The sequence below is a fragment of the Echeneis naucrates genome, chromosome 23, assembly GCF_900963305.1.
Source record: "Echeneis naucrates chromosome 23, fEcheNa1.1, whole genome shotgun sequence".
Taxonomy (NCBI): domain Eukaryota; kingdom Metazoa; phylum Chordata; class Actinopteri; order Carangiformes; family Echeneidae; genus Echeneis; species Echeneis naucrates.
In genome coordinates, this window is record NC_042533.1 from 7,150,392 (window position 1) to 7,167,349 (window position 16,958).

At 40.0% G+C, this 16,958-nt stretch overlaps 1 protein-coding gene and 1 non-coding gene across 6 annotated transcripts in view; both read left to right on the forward strand.

Moving 5' to 3' along the window:
- The window catches only part of LOC115036714 (ELKS/Rab6-interacting/CAST family member 1-like), a 99,643-nt gene that overhangs the window by 75,972 nt on the left and 6,713 nt on the right, over window positions 1-16,958 (forward strand). For 3 of the 5 annotated variants that reach the window (XM_029495021.1, XM_029495022.1, XM_029495023.1), the window contains 2 exons: window positions 2,794-2,901; window positions 8,940-9,125. In XM_029495021.1, the coding sequence (XP_029350881.1) occupies window positions 2,794-2,901; window positions 8,940-9,125 (294 nt within the window). Of the gene's footprint in view, window positions 1-2,793; window positions 2,902-3,194; window positions 3,273-8,939; window positions 9,126-16,958 lie in introns of those variants that run through there. The other 2 variants (XR_003840423.1, XR_003840424.1) reach the window with 1 other exon arrangement.
- Window positions 388-460, forward strand: trnak-cuu (transfer RNA lysine (anticodon CUU)). Its single transcript has one exon. It is a non-coding gene; the product is annotated as a tRNA-Lys (tRNA).

Here is a 16,958-nt window from a genome sequence, read left to right on the forward strand (position 1 = left end):
CTTGACAAATGCACAAATGGACACAATGTATCCAAAGAGCCCTCACACCAACTAACCTGAGATTTTCACTAACTCTGTAACGAGTAACGAGTACTTAACTGCACACCCATAAACAGATTGTGTTTCTCCCCAAGCATGACATCAGAATCTTAATCTCAGGTCCTGGCTTTCAGCCACATGTTGGGTGCAATGGTTCTTGCAAGTTTACATATAACGGACGAAATGTTAACATGAGCTGGTGTATGGTGAGATCTCATGATGAAAGTACAGCCTTCCTCATCAACTGTGGATTTTAGACAGAAAAGCAATGACTCCTGCTCTGCTGGTGTCATAATACCACCACAGACAGTTATGATCTCATCCGCCCCCCCCCACTCAGCTCACATGGCCCGGCTAGCTCAGTCGGTAGAGCATGAGACTCTTAATCTCAGGGTCGTGGGTTCGAGCCCCACGTTGGGCGCAGCTCTTTTAGGGTTACTCTTGTGTTGTCTGTTGACAAAGCCAGAATACCCATAGGCAACTTAGGCGGTGAGAATATTTCATTGAAGGAGTCTGATATCACCTATCACCTCTTTATCTGTAAAGCTTTAGTTTGTGGTTTAGGGAGAGTCAGTCCCAGATGCCATTTTAAAGTGTAAGATATTCTAAGGTAACAGAAGATTTAATTTCAGGTCATGGCTTTGAGTCCCACATTGAGCACTTGTGCTTTGTAAAGGGGTAAAGACTTGGATAGACTTCAGGAAAGTTTCTGCTCCTGCAGATTTGCCTCACTCTACGGTGAAACACTGTTTACTTGTCCTGATAACATCAATCAAAGACTATGAATAATCCATTTTAGTAACGCACATTTGTGCTTTTTGGCAAGTACGACACATTTTTAAAAACAAAGATTTTCAACAAGACATATTAATAATATTGTTTTTCTTTGTCGTGCTAAATTGCATCTCTTATGACAGTGAATGCCGACCTGTAAATTCCAAAACGTTTTTATGGGACTGAATAACCACCGATGTGATGTACTGTGACCTGCCACAGTATGAGATCCTAAAACATCCCTTTTCTCCAAGCATTGTGTAAAGTAGTTTTTATTTACTCAGCAACTATCTCTGTAATCGTGATTTGAAATGTTTGTCAGGCCTTGCCACACAGGTTGCTTACTTAGCCTTGACTTATTTTAAAAGTATTAATATTTTCTGGACTTGAAATTGTAGTGCTTTCTCGATGATGTTCTTTGACTGTTGTTGTTGGTTTAGCAGTATGCCTATAAAAGCTCTAATATGTCTCTGGAAAAACATGCAAGGAAAATTAGTGTATTAGACAGTAATGAAATTATTTGAAAAGATTTACTTGTTGAAGGACGTCGTGGAGAAGAGAGGAAGAGCCATAGACAAATAAACATCACTCCACAGCTGTCAGCATGTGTTTGTCTGCAGGTGGAGTGGAGTCCACGTTGTGTACTTACATGGTTTCATGATGAACTGTTTACATTACATGTTTGTTTTAAATATACATGTGTATTTATTTCAAAGCTGCCCTCAGGGAAAGAAAAATGTGTATGTGCACTACTGGGGAGGCTCACTTTAATTTGACTTGTGCATAGACACACGCAGGTGAAAAGCATTTTAGCACCCCTACCTCCTGAGACACATACTCATACTTTTAAAGAAGGGTAGTCTTTCATTGAGCTTTCAAACAAACACATATAAAAGTTGGCATTCATATATTGCTTTCAATTTCTGTCAAACACACACACAAAACCCCAGTCTGGCCTGCTTAAGCCCTTGTTCCTTGCAGGGCTCAGTGAGAGACTAAGGGGATTTAGATTGTACAAGACAGATTTAGACTGACTCCCTCCCTCACTCTCTCCAGGCCTACTGGAGTACTACTGAAGTATAACTATAACATGAGAAACAGATGGAGCGGGAAGAGAAGGCAGAGGAAAGTGCTAGAGGATAAAGGACACTATGGATAAGAACAAAGAGATGATGACAGAGCAAATAGGGGAGGGATGACAAAAGTCTCCAAAGTGAAAATGTTCTGTTTCTGCAGTGTGTACAGCACATGAAGTGATTTACAGGTGTTTGTGTGTGTGTGTCCGTTTGTGTAACCTAATGTTTGTCTAAGGCCTCCTGGAGTTTCCCCAAGTGTCAGTTTAACAAGTCTTTTATTTTTCTGTACGAGTTAAAAAGCTACACTGCAGGTAGCATGTGAAAATGTGTGAGTGCATTTGTGGCTTATGTGCGTGAGAATGTGTGTGCACTTAAAAAATTAGTTGTATTACTAACAGAACAGAACCAACCCCACATTTAAAAGATACACACATGGACAGTCCTGAGTGCTTTCATTTTCATAATTTTCTGTTTGATGCTCGACATTCTGGACTTTCTCTGCCTTTCTTTCTTATTTCTTTTCACGGCTCTCTCTCTCTCTCTCACACACACACACACATACACACACATCACACACATGCACAAAATGTATCTTAGTGAAGGCAAAGCTCATGGCGGTCTTCCAAAGCTCTGCTCTCATCTTCCTCTCTGCAAATTAACTCCTGGAGGAATTCAAGGCGCTGGTTTTCTTCTTATCACCCACCCGCACACACCCACACACACACGCACACACACACACGCGCACACCCACACACACAATGTTTACTTTGTTTTATTTTCAAAAAATTATGTTATTGGCCTTTGCTGTATCTTGTCAAATCATTCTCACTGTCCTTGGTGTGGGATGCCAAATAGATCTAATTGTGGTTTCTCGCTCTCTCTCTTTCTATCTGTCTCTCTGTAGACTCAAAATCGGATGAAGCTGATGGCAGACAATTACGAAGACGACCACCTAAAGGTTGTGTCTCCAAACTCAGAGCAGCCCAACAATCACAAACCCTCCCCAGACCAGGTGAGAAGTCTGCCCAGGACAGTGAGTGCTCAGTTGGTACTGAAACACTTGAAAACATCACCCCAGAGTCACAGACCAATCTCACTGATTATGTGGATGAGAGCATGCTCTCAGCAGCAACTCTAAAACTTCCTCTCACTTTCATTAACAAGTCTTTGTTCAAGTGCAAGCCAACTAACAAATTACATTTTTCCAATATTTTTGTACTTTGCATATCTGCAACTTCCTGTTTCACCAAACTAACGTCCTGCTTCTTTGAACTCACGCTGCGGTTGGACTGAACCAACCAATAGGACGATGAGGAGGGCATTTGGGCCTAGCCAATCATATGCCTTCATTCTCTCCCTCAGTTCACCATTTTGTACAGAAGGGTGAGCATCTTCTTTTTCTGAATCCAGTCGCATATGGATGTGCTCGTCGTGTCATCGGCCTTTCGTCTCTTTCATCTTAGTTTGTGGTCATTCTGATGTCGTGAACCAATCATTTCACTTCTGCAAATGTTTTTTTTTTTTTTTTTAATTTCCATTCTTTCTCATCTCCAGATTCAGTCTGGGAACTTGAAACATCTCCCATGTGAACGGTCATAGCAGATTTTCTCCTGCTGTTATTTGTGTGTTGTTGTTGATTGTTTTTTGTTTTGTTGTATTTTTCCTAATTGTTTTCAATTCCTTGTGTTATTCTCAACATCTGCTTCTCTCAAACATTTTTTGTGCTTTTCCTTGTTAATGCCTTGATCTTCCTGCTTGTCTGTGGAGCAGCATATTTTTCTTATTGGCGATGGCGTGCGTTGGTCATGATGCTTGAGATCTCTGCATGATCCCATCATCTCCCAGTTGTATTCATTTCATATGTGTGATTTTGCAGATGATTTAAAAACTCTTCTCCACCAAACTGTCATATAAAAATGTAATATTTCAGAAATGATGAACAGTAGCTTACATCCTCTGACCTTTGCCCAGTGCTCCTCCTAATCATACAAAAAATAATTTCAGTGTTTTAGTGTCCATAAGGGCCAAAGGTCATTAATGCCAGATGCATGACAAGCTTCAGGTCAAACAATAACTAAATGCACGCTGATACAAAATTAACTCCACAAATCCATTAACATAGAATGAAATGTTTTCGTGGAACAACTTTTTTGGACCATTATGTGTTTTGAATGCAAATTAAGCATTTTCTTGAACATTACATTATGCTGACATTGGTGCAGCTTTCAGCCAGTCTGATTAAAGTGTTTGTTTCTGTAAAATCCTTGAAACAAGTTCATTGAAAATAAGTAAGAGTTGCCTTACCTTTGGAAAGTATTTAGTGATGACAGGTATTTGAAATTCTACATACATTGCTGAAAGGGGTTGTTACTGCTGTGATCTGAAGCAGGGCAGTGGTGCAGTACCGCATATGAGAAGCACATCCTGCTTTAAGGGCAGTGGGATTTCCCACTGGATATCAGGATACCAAAAGCCCAATGGTTCAACAGCGGATCTGAGTTAGTCCCTGGTTGTTAATTAGCAGTAGCACCTCCCTGATTAGAGAGACAGGTTGGCCTGGCCAGCAAACACACAACACGCACACATACACAGACACTCCTTTCTCCTCAATGTGTGATTTGGCAGGTGATTTGTCATAGCACATTACATTAGAAAAGTGAATGATTGTGTCTCTTTCTATAAGAGGATTCTGTGCTGCAGTAGAGAAAGAAACCTACCGCTGTTGAGAAGATTTTTATGGAATTCGGCATTTTTAATGCTCTCAAGTGATGCTACATGCATCATTTGAAAAGGACAGAGAATATGTATAATTCATTGTTATGGTGTGTAAGGTTTTTCAATATTTTAAAATGACTTGACATGAATGAATACACACAGTGCTTCCCGGTTATTTCAAAGATTCCATCAGAAGCTATCTACGTCTCTAGTACATTTTTAACATGACAGTTATGTTGATGAAGCTTTTTATGTATTGTCTGTTAATAATAGTATTTATTTATTTATTTACTAGCGGAGTAACAAAAAACTATTTGAATCAGATAATCACTTTTGATTTAAAAGATGCGAGTGCAACAGTACATAGACCCCAGGGTCGGTCTGAATGTCCCTGAATGGTATAATTCCCTGTGTATCTCAATACCTATTGGATCATCTTTTTCGAGAGATGCACACTCCTTGTATTTACAGTGCAACACTTCAAAACCCAACAATGTTTAGATAACAAAATAATGTAAGCACAGACAGAGATAAGCAGAGAATCCTTCAGGACTAAAACATTTAAGACTGAAATTATAAAATTACAATTATCAAAATAGTTGTGGAATCATTTGCTGTTCTTTGGTGAACTGATTAGTCAGATAATCGTTTCATTGAAAAAAAATCTGCCCTGTCTGGCCTGTCAGCTGTTCATTCTTCACTCTGTGGTGTAGCCCTGTGGGTTTTAGATGAAAGAAGTTTCATTTTTGAGCTAGAGAGAGAGAGACAACTTTATTTGTCATTCACACCATGAAGAACTTGAGGGAGCGAAACATAGAACTCAGGTCTCGGTGCTACCATGAAATAGTTATCCACCTACCAAGTTGCAATTGTTAGTCTCATCACATCAGCAGCCATTTTTCCAGCACTGTCAAGGAGTAATATGAAGAAGAAGCAGGACATCAAATCAAATAAAAGCATGTGTGCTTATGAATATGCATCTCCAAGGTATCTCTGGAGAAAGAAAAATCCTGATTTCACTGTACAATGTGGCTTTAGAAATATTTTTTTAAATGTTGTTGGTCAGTGAGGCCAGCTGAATGCCTCTCTTCGGAGTTGTTTCATAGTACAGTAAGAGTCTGGTCGGCATTCATGGGAGGCTAATAAAGAGGGACAAACACACACACACACACAAACACACACACACACACACACACACACACACACACACACACAGAGTGCTATATAAAATTATGTCCCCTCTGGGATTGTTTCATAGTACAGTAAGACACTGTAGCGCACTGTGGACTCATTAAACACACATACTGCATACATTGACTATTGCAACTTGTGCAATGCAGTGAAAACATGGAGGTGCATACATACACACCTTAATAAAATCAGTAAATTCAAAAGCTCTAAGCTCCTCGAAAACCTTCAGAGTGTTCAGTGTTTTGTTCATATTGCACATTATTATTACTGTTGTAATTTCAGACTCATTTAGTCACTTTTTCTATAAGTCATTATATAGTTCTTAAAAAGGAAAAGAAAGCACTGGTGCTGTTATTTCTATCTAAATGTCTTCTTTGTATCCCCATCATTCCTTCCATTCTTCCTCTCTGTTTCTCATTTGTCTTGCATTTGATCCACGGAGCTCCACTGCAGGTCTGGAAAGTGTGGACTGTGAAGTTTTTGACAGAATAGACAGGATTAGAACGTGCTGTGAGAAAGCAGCTGTTGCACATATGTTGAGTATGTTTTAAGAGCAGCAGAGCCTTTTTTTTTTTCTAGATGTCTTCACATATTGTTATTTTACACAATAGTGGTGCTGCGGTAACGTCCTTGTTGCATTGTAACCGTCAGTATACATCACATACAGCAACAGAAATTCTTTTAAATACAGATTGTGTAGGAACCAGACTTTCTGTTTGCTTCTCTGTGCCCCTCTGTCCACCTCCCCCTCTCCCCCTGTGGGAAATGTTCAGTAATGTATTTTGTAATGGGCTGTAACCTGCTGGCAGGTCCTCACTGGAAAATACTATAACTCAAGCTATTTGCAACTCTGATAACGACCTTGTGTCAATGTGTGTGTGTGTGTGTGTGTGTGTGTGTGTGTGTTTCAGTCATAGTGTCTTGCTGGTACTGTCTTGCTATGGCAGTTGTGCTTCGTGAGGGTGCGGTGCATTGTCATAAACACAGCAATGGAGGTGGTGTGCAAAAACACAACGTGTGTGAGACAGAATCCAACTGTTTGATTTGCTTTCAGCTTACTTTCAGACTTAAATTTTACTGCAATGCCGCTGAAGATGTTTTTCTCACAAAACCACCCACAAGCATCCTTTTCATTTGTTTGTCAGGATGGTTCAACGCATGAAGATATTGAATAATGAACGTTGTGTATATATACTGTATATATATGTTTTATTCAAACATGATCAAAATATTCCGACCTGCAGCCTATGGTTTCTGCTGTGTTGGAGCCTGGGCAGACTCACATTTGTAAAGTCTGTTGAAATTGTGCATCTGGAATAGGTACATCTTGTGTTTTTTGGTTATCACATCAGTCATTTAAAACAGAACATTCAGGCAGAAAGAGGGCACCTAACATCAGAGTCAAGAATAAAAACAACACTGTTTAACAAGATGTTCACATATGTTTTATTACAACCAAAAAACACTGCATCTCTGATGAACAGCCAACACAGCAAAAAAAAAAAGTGCAGCTTTGAAAACTGGCACCTGTTCATAGTCATGTTTGAATTGGTGGTATAGACGCCATGGTTACCACCATTTACATCAATATTCCCTGCACAGCCATTCACAGCTTTTGATCACAAGTATACGTGAGGTGTCCCAATACACTTTTAATACCTGACCCAACTGCCAAAAAATCTGATGATTTCTGGCTGAATGACAGACTCTAATCTCTTTCTTACGTCCATTCATCTAGAATAAAATTCAACATTAGACGATTATTTGTGATTTTTGCAGATAATATGTGTAGGAGAGGAGCAGATTAATGAGCTGAGAGAGAATGATGCTACTGTGCTGAGTGAAAGGATCCTGCTGTCGAAACTCAAGTGTGTGTGTGTGTGTGTGTGGGTGTGGGTGTGTGTGTGTGTCAGTGTGTGGGTGTATGATGAGTGACAATGAGCATGGAGCGGTTGGTGTGGACAGACGGAGCTGGGATTAAATATACTTTACCAACACACACTTGCACACATACGCTAGCAGCCCTCTTAACATGCTTCCTCTGCACTTAAATCCTGCTATTCCCAAAGGAGAGTAGTGTGTGTCCATATGTCTTATCTGTGTGTTTGTGAGTGTGTGTGTATGTGTCTCCTGGGGGGTCTTGTCTCTTACCCCAAAAATGTGTGGGTATCTGTTTTGCTCATCCACCCCCCCATTCCCATACTTAACCACACACACACACACATACATACATTAGTCATGGTCACAGTGAAACAAATGTTGCTATTAAACAAAGGAATCAGATTTGCACCATTAAAGCTGTTACCTGTACTCTGCTGATCACTTGACGAAATTCATGATCTCCACTGAAAACATAATTACTCGCAGCTATGTGTGTTGTGTTGTTCTAGACTTTCGATTTTAATCGTTTTAAAGTCCATTACAACAGACACAGGACTGTGGTTGCAATCTGATAGTTATGGCTTTTACAAAATACTATTTCACATCTACTTAATTGCAGGAGGAACCTTACTTCTGAATAACCGTGTAAACAAAATACAGAGTTTTCTCTGCCAGGTCAGGAAATACAGTGGAATGTATTTAACACTAATAAATGTAACACTTAAACAATCATATTCAAATCTATTTGATAGCAGCAGCTTTAACATCAGAATTACTTTTCAGTTCTCTTTATCTCACCTCATCTTACACGTCATTAATTTGACCTCTAGTCACGTTTATATTTGTGTATTTCATGCAGTGTCCAAAATTCCTCCCTGTTTTCCATTAAACATTCAAATACAGTCTACAAATCTGAAGCTATGGCATGACTGTTGTATTTATACTATACTTTCTGTTGAAAGGTGGATGTACATGTTAATATAGAGATAGGCTACATATGTTTTACCAGCCTCTGTCATTTATACCTGAAGCTGCATGTCTGTAAGTTTGTATGATTAAAACAGATTTAATTTGAAAATTGAGCAAGCACTCACTTTCTCTAAATCTACCTAATTTTCTCTCTCTGAATTAATCTGCATCTAACAGTTTTCAAACTATTTCTGCAAAATCAGTTGTCATCGGCAGCCGTGATATTTTTTTGTTGTCATATTGAGCGTGAATAACAAAATAACAGAATTTTATGTCCTTCTCCTCCTCCGTCAGATTCTCTCTCCCCTCCTGGATCTCAATCAGAATCGCAGTAAACTAAAGCTGTACATCAGTCACCTGACCTCACTGTGTCAGGAGCGAGACCCAATCATATTGCAGGACTTCGCCCCGCCCCCAGCCTATCACCGCTCCGACTCCGCCTCCTGGCATACGCAGCTGCACAGCATGACGCAGGAACAGGTAGGACACTTGTCCTATGGTGTGTTTCTATGTGTACACACTTTGGCCAGTGCCCAACTTTTGAATAAGGGCTTGGTTTTATATTTAGGTTTAGCCGTGGTGCTTATTTGTGATGGTGAGGTGAGGATAAATGGCTCAGGAATACAGTATGTCAGCGAACGTACTCACAGCTAACATAAGTGAGTGTGTGTGTAGGATGACTGTGCTCTATTTTTAAAAACTGGGGGAAAAACAGGCCTATTTTGTCACCCCTCATTTACCAATTTCTAAAACTAGCCACTGATTGCAATGATGTGTGTGATAGTTGTTGGTGTGCATGTCTTGTGTGTGTGTGTGTGTGTGTGTCTGTGCTTGTGGGAGGAGGGCACACACTGGTCAGCCTGGCAGGTTATTGGCGCCGTCTCTGACATTATTGAAAAGTTTTACTCCAGAGGGTCACCTGACGACAAGCGCCTGGCAGCCAAACAAATACCATTTCAGACATCTTCTTTTACAGGGAGTAAACTCGGCTTTTGGCAGCAGCAGGAGGGTTGGTTCATACACAGAGCGAGGAGGGGAGAGAAGAGTGCATTTATTTTACTGTCAAAAAAGAGTTGTCATCTGAGAGAGGGAGGAGAGAAGAGAGAAAGGAAATGAGGATAGAAAGAAAAAAGGTGAGGCGTAATGAAAGTTAACCTGCTTCGCTATAGCGCCATTGTCATGGTAACAAATTGTGTTTTTAAGGTATTGAATATAAACAGCAGATTATTAAATGAATATTTTTTTTTTCCCCTGTCTTTCTCTGCCCTCTTTTCCATATTGAAAACATATCAGGCAATGGCCGCTACATGTGGTATACATTGAAAAATGGTAACTCTAGACACACACACATACTCAGAGAGCAATGTGACAGAGTGTGCGGTTAGGGTACAGCAGGACTAGTTTCCTAAATTCCTCATGAAAGCCCTATTGTATGTTTTAATGCTGCACAATGTCTCTGTTTAGAATGAGTGCTTCAGATGGCGCTGTGTGGTTTGATGTCACTTTAAATTCACTCTGAATATAGAAAATTAACTTGTCGTTTAATCGCTGTGTATATTAAAGGCACAGAGAAATTATCTGGGTGACTTTCATGTACATACAATTACTATATGTATTTTTCATCATCAGCCTGTTTTCGATAAAAGAAAATGCAGAGAGTATTCTGCGGTTCACTGTCCCAGGGTCCACGTTTTCAAAAGAAAAACACACTCTGAATTAAAACTGATTATGCGGGCAGCTGTGAAAGCTTATCTAACAAGATTGAATGCTTTTAGACGGCCAGCTGAGTTGCCTGCAGTACTTTATTCCTGCCTTATATTTTAGAAAAACATTTACAATTATTGAAAACATTTGAATCAAACTGTGCTCATGGCCACATCCAAATCAGATTTACAACTGAGAAAAACAAGATCTTTTTTTTTTTTTTTAAGGCCACATTTGCCCTTTCACCACAAATCTCTCACATTTTATATCACAGCTAATCATTTCCATGGCATACTGCAAAGTTTTGAATTTCTTCATTTTTTTCTCTCTACACAGTTATTTAGCAACGTGTTCAAACCAACTCATCCATCACAGGAAACATTGTGTCTGCTTTTACTGTCGTCAAAACTGTGTTCTCTTAGCACAGATTAAGGTAGTTGTAACATAACTTCTTTCTCATATTTGGCTCCAAATTGGCTTGTGTGCAATTTCTCTGGTGCCATTAATAAGCTTAGGAAAGCGTCTATGTATGTCTCTTTATCTCTAATGAACCAGATGCGCATTTACCAAACTCTTTTGGCAAATTGAAATTTCACAGCGGAACAAAAACGCATTGGATTGGTATTGTTATTAAAAGTTAAGTTGACTGTATTATTAATTTGTAAAAAAAAAAAAAAAAAAAAAAAAAAAAAGAATTAATAAAAACATTCAGCCATTGTCTGAGGGGCTTGTCCTTAACAAGAACAGGATTATAGCTACAGCCACAAAACCTTATTTAGAGAATGTTAATTGAATTGTACAGAGATAAAAGAAAAAAAACAGTTAATCAAACCACCGAGATCAGCTGCTTTTACTGTGATGACTTTGGCTTTTAGGTGAGAACTCCCTCAACTCTCCTTTTTAACTTCCATTTCTCCTCTTCACACCTTGCTTTCATTTCTGCCATCACACTTTTTATACTAAAGCGTCCCCATCACCATTATATTTTCTCCACATCAGTGTCGGTGTGAGAGGTTTTTACTGTGTTTTTGGGAAGATGTTTGCCCTGACGACGTCTGTTTCTCCCTCACTCCCTTCTGTCCAAATCCACCCAAACTCGGGCAGTGCCACTTGGCGCCGTGTGTCTGCTGTAGACCCTGACCCTGCCTACACACAATCACAGACACACACTGCCAGTCTTTCATTCGAGCCCATGTTTCTCGTTTTCCTTCATCATGTGTCGCCATAACCCTGGCTGACCCTCATAATGCAACGCACACACACGCACACACACTTGCATACAGTGTCCCTCCAGACCACCATGTTCCAGTGTGCCAACTTCTTTCCTCTGTCTTGTGGTGAGTGTGTGTGTTTAACAAGCCTCTGCCTGGCTCTGTTAAAATGCCTGGCACTCTGTAAAGTCATTAGGATCATACTAAAATAGCATGTAAAACGCACATGGACAGACACAAACACACAAATGGAAATCTACATATTTCACACCCACACATGCCTTCATACAAATTCACAGCAGTCACATTTGAGCAGTGGAGGCTCGTGTACCTGACAGTCAGCTTCTGTAAAGTGTCACCGCCTCACAAACATTTTACTAACACTCTGTCTGATGTACTTTCCTTTTTGTTGTTAAACAAAATAGAAGCCTGGCTCATGTTGGAGGAAAGGGGGAGGGTGGGTGAGATGTTAGTCTGAGGGTTTATCAACAGGACACCTCCCAGTACAGATAACTGGTTACATTTAGAGTAAGAAACCTCAGAGAGGGTCAGCAGTAAAGTCAGGATTTACAGAAAAAAATCCTGCTGTCTGTACCAATAAGCCAAACCAGAAAAAAAGATCCCAAATCTGAACCCATACCGTCTTTTTTTGAAGATGCAACATAACTGCAGTCATTAACCTATTAACCACTTTCAAAACAGCAACAGTACAGATGGCCTCAAAGTGCCTTTATTATATATGAGATTTCAAGATTTTTTCTCGACATATTTTAGGCTATTTTTCAACATCAGTTGTAACAGAATAAAGAACACAAACAAAAAAAACATGCTTTGATTATTTGGAGCAAAAATAGAAGATACTCTCTTAACACAGCAACCGCAGAACCTCATTAGTTAGAAGACTAAACAAAAGAGAATGCAGGCTGAGATGTTTTAATCCATCGTGTGAACTAAATCAGAGCCTTTCGCTGAGTGATATAGTAATGGGACATATTGTTAAAGGCCTCATTAATTTGTGCAGATGTTTGTACCATTTAAATGTGATGGTTTGGTTTTGGATGCAGACTATGACATTTATTTTCTACTTTAGACATTGTTAACTCTCCGCAATGTCAATTTTCTCTGACACGTTTACTTTTCCATAACTTTTGAAATGTAAATAGGGAAAAAAGTTGGAGACTTGTAAGAAAGCAATGACTACTTTATTTCAGACTGAAATATCGCAGCAACTTTCAGTCGGATCAACATTTGAATGGCTGTGTACAAACTAAAGGTACAAGTCTGGCCAGTCTCCACATGACGGTTCCAAGCTGAATCACTCAAGCAGCTTGAATCCCATCAGCGAACTGTTAGCAAAAGACCAGCTTTCAAAAGATGGATTTGCTGAAAATATATTTTTTTCTGTTCATCTGCTCTTGTGTGTTTGTTTCCGTGTCTCTCTTTAACCTCAGCTGAACTACAAAAGTAACACTGACTCCAATAGTGAGGTTTTACCAAAAGAGCTGTTTTCTGTGCCATAGTCATAATAATAACCTTTATGGCTCAATGACGTCTCTAATGAGCACTGAAGAGAACTGGCATCGTAATCTTTCACACACACACAGGAAGTCTCTCCCTCTCTGACCTATGTCTCTCTCCTTGGCCTGAAGTGTGAAGGTATAAGAATTGGCTGCACAAGTGTATGTGCATATCTGTGTTTATGTGTGTTTGTCTATATGTACAAGTTCCATTAGGTGGAAAAGCTGATGAAATTGAAGTACGAGTGTGTAATTGTGGCTCCTTTTAGTCTATATGTGTGTACATGTGTGTACATGTGGATGTGTATGTTTTTGGTGCTGTAAAAATGTATGAAGTGTTGTTGGCCGAGTCGGATGTTCTATCACTGCTCTTATGAATGCAGTATGAATTGTCAGCTCATGACGCTCTATCTGCTCAAAGTAAAATAGCTTCCAGTGAGTGACTGCAAGTCCTCGTGAGCCAACTCAAACTGGCGAAACCTCAGTGACGACTGAGCCCACATATTTACAACTCTACAAGTCATTGTAATGAGGGATAATACCACACAATTACAGACTTCAAATGTCATTGTTGTTACAGTGTAATCTCAAAATAAAAGGTTTCTCAGGGAGGAAAAGGGGTGTATTGACTTTCTCTCTGGCTTACTTCACATTCATTTCTAGAGTTATACAACAGGGTATCACAGATTTCATGGGCCTGGCGGCTGTTTGCTCGCCTAAAGTTACTCAAATTACTTCATATAAAATTTCCAGTACAAGAAAACAACACCGATATGAAAAATAAACCTTCAGCCTCAATCGCACACAATCACTGTTTTTGCAGCTCTGCAGCCTGATGACCTGTGGCAAATTGATGCCCTCTTGACAGACTGGACAGGAACTATGTGTATCTGTGTTAAAGGTCACTGATTGGATGAATTTTGATTGACTGGAGATACAAAAACAGGACAAGGTGGAGCTGGAACTATACATCACAGTCGATAATGAAGAGTGGAGCTGCAGTATAACAATAGTACAGATAGCCTGTCTGTGATTGTGTGTATGTGTTTTTCTGTATGAACTTAAACAACACTGATGTGTGTGTCTGTGATGGCTGACCTATGAGTTGCTTACAGTAACTCTCTGCATCAGAGTACAGTTCACATTGAAGCTGGAAACGTGAATGAACATGAAATCAGTTGACTAAATGCTACATGGCTGTGAAATGAGCGAGACAAGAAATACATGCTGATGAATTAGTTTTTTATGGGTAGTGGTTTTTCTGTGAAGATTGGTCTTCAGCTTGTTTTTACAATCTTCTCATGAACTCCCAGAGCAGTTGGATTTCAGATTCAGCAGGACCTGGACTTCACCGCTTTTAGATTTGTCTCACTTCAGCAGTTATGCTCTAAAGGCTTGAGTGCAGAAAATATTAATGCCTCAAGTTTTGAGCTGATTCCATCTTTTAACTGTAAACAATAAATTAGACAGTGCCAGACGGGCCTTACGCAGCCTCTCAACGCAGCACGAAGGCCTTTAGAGGACAACTAATACAACGGTGAAACTGTAAGGGATAATGTTTAAATGCTGTTTGATTTTAATGGCCAGAATTACGCCCTTAAAATCATCTCTGTTGCTCTTACAATGGGAAAAGGGTTTTGTGTGAAATCTTATTAAGGTGTGGAGTGCAGGAGAGACGCTGCGGCGAGGAGGTGGAGGTTTGGGGGTTGTTTGGAGCTGAGATTCAGACCCATCCATTTGTGCTGCATTGTGGTCTGAGGTCTCTCCAGGCTTTCATTAGGCAGTTCTGCTTCCTGCTCTAAGGATGATTGTTTTCTTTCTAAATACGACGCAGAGGTCCTCAACGACCATTAGGCGCACACACTCACACAACAAACACACACTCAGAAACACAGACAAAAGGAGAGGCAGTCAAACTTAGCTGCACACACAAGTCTGACCCTCGGAATCCATTTTACAGTCTCACAGACACACACACACACAATTTGGCCTTCGCTGGTCATTACAGACTAACTGCTGGTTTTTATGCAGATTTATTGAATCCAGCCTTTAATGGCTTTACCATTCCTGCTCTTTTTTTTTTACATACATTTGTCTTTTTTCTGTCTTTCACTTCTTTTTCCCTTGATCTTTCCCTGTGTCTGGTTATCACTCTCTCCTTCCCTTCCTCTTGACTTCTATCCTGTCTTTTCTTTCTCTCCGACTTCACCTCGTCCCTTTAAATCTTTCTGTCTGAACCAGTCTTTCATTTTTTCCATCATTTTGTCCCCCCTTTCCCTGTCATGCTCTCTCTCTGTCACTCTCAAATCTTACTTCATTTTCTTCCTTTCTTTTCCATCCTTTTTGTCCATCTGTCATCTCTTTTCTCTAATGGGAAGACAAGCCGGTGATGGTGACAGGTGAAGGGCAAAGACTTAAATTAACCCACAGAGACAAACACGCAGACACGCAGTCCACTCTCACACTCACACTTCTCTTGTCTCTATCTCAACTCTTAGTTCACAATGACAGCCATTGTGGAAGTCTCCAGCTTCACACATTTCTCCTGCGTTATTACTGCAGATATTTCCACATGGCCGTGCTGGAAGAATTTGTTTCAGGACAGCTGTAAAGATTTTTTACACACCTACAGGTTTCAACTGAAATTTTATTTGGAGACGATGTCAAATGTAAAAATGCCTTGGACCATATGATGCAGCTAATGTACGCTGTGTGGCATGGAAGTGCAGTGGTTGGTGTTGTTGCCTCACATGTTTATGGTCTCATATAGTTTCTGTGTGGAGGTTTCTTGTTGTCCTTGTGTCTGCATGTGCTCCCTCCAGCTAATGTCCATTATGGACATTGGGTTAATGGCTGACACAAAATTTTCCATAGGCCTGAGTGTGAGCGAAGGTTATTGTTTGTTTCGATATATCAGGATATGTCTCCCAATGCCGGCTTTGCTATCGACTGGAAACCTGCCCAGGGTGGATCCCACTCTCACCCAGTTCTTCCAGGGATTGGCTCCAGTCACCCTGACTGATAAACAGTACGGGTAATGGTTGGAAGCGTCTACTGCACGTTAATGTGCATATGTAGGACCATGGTTAAAACTAATCCATGAATCGTTGCATTATACGTTTTCAATTCTCTTAGGGATCAATGGGAGGAGTAGACAAATGTGATCATTTATTTACTATTTGTTTTCCCTGGGTGGTTTTTTCTAAATTAAACAGAAAAAAAAAAAGAAAATTCAGAAGTTAACATTGTCTGTGATTGCGCGCCACACAGATGCGTATCTTAGCTTCAGCTCATTGCATTAGAAGATAAACTGCTAATCTGTGAGTAAAGTGGTTCAGTTTAAGATGAATGTCTTTATTTTGGTCTGAGCTGTTTTTAGAAGCAGCTCAGGCTTCCTTTTGTCCCACCGTTAGATTGCATTTCCTTTTTCTCCTGCATCCCTTTCATTAAGATAAGTAAACCAAATCTGAAAGTTGTTTTATGCAAACTGTGAATTAGTTTGAACTAAATTGCTTCCATCTTTTCAGATTGGCCTTCGGGGAGGTTACAATATACACAGTCGATGCTTGAGTCTGTTTTTGTGGTTTGTTTCTGCAGCCATTAATGTTATGAGTCCAGCCTTGTATAATTGTTCCTGGAGGGCCAATTGAAGGTTTAAGTCTTTTTTATGTACTTTATAAGTCCTGCTTTCTCTGAAGGTAGTCCACTGTAGTTACCACACTTGCATTCACAAGCTCAGCTCTCCATGTAGCTCAAGCAACATTATTAGGTGCTAAAGTGAATGTTGGACTGACAGATTTGAGTTCCCAGACTTGAATAAAATGTTGCGCACCTAGTTTCCTTTCCTAACAGTTGCTTCAAGTGCTCATGAGCAGGGCACA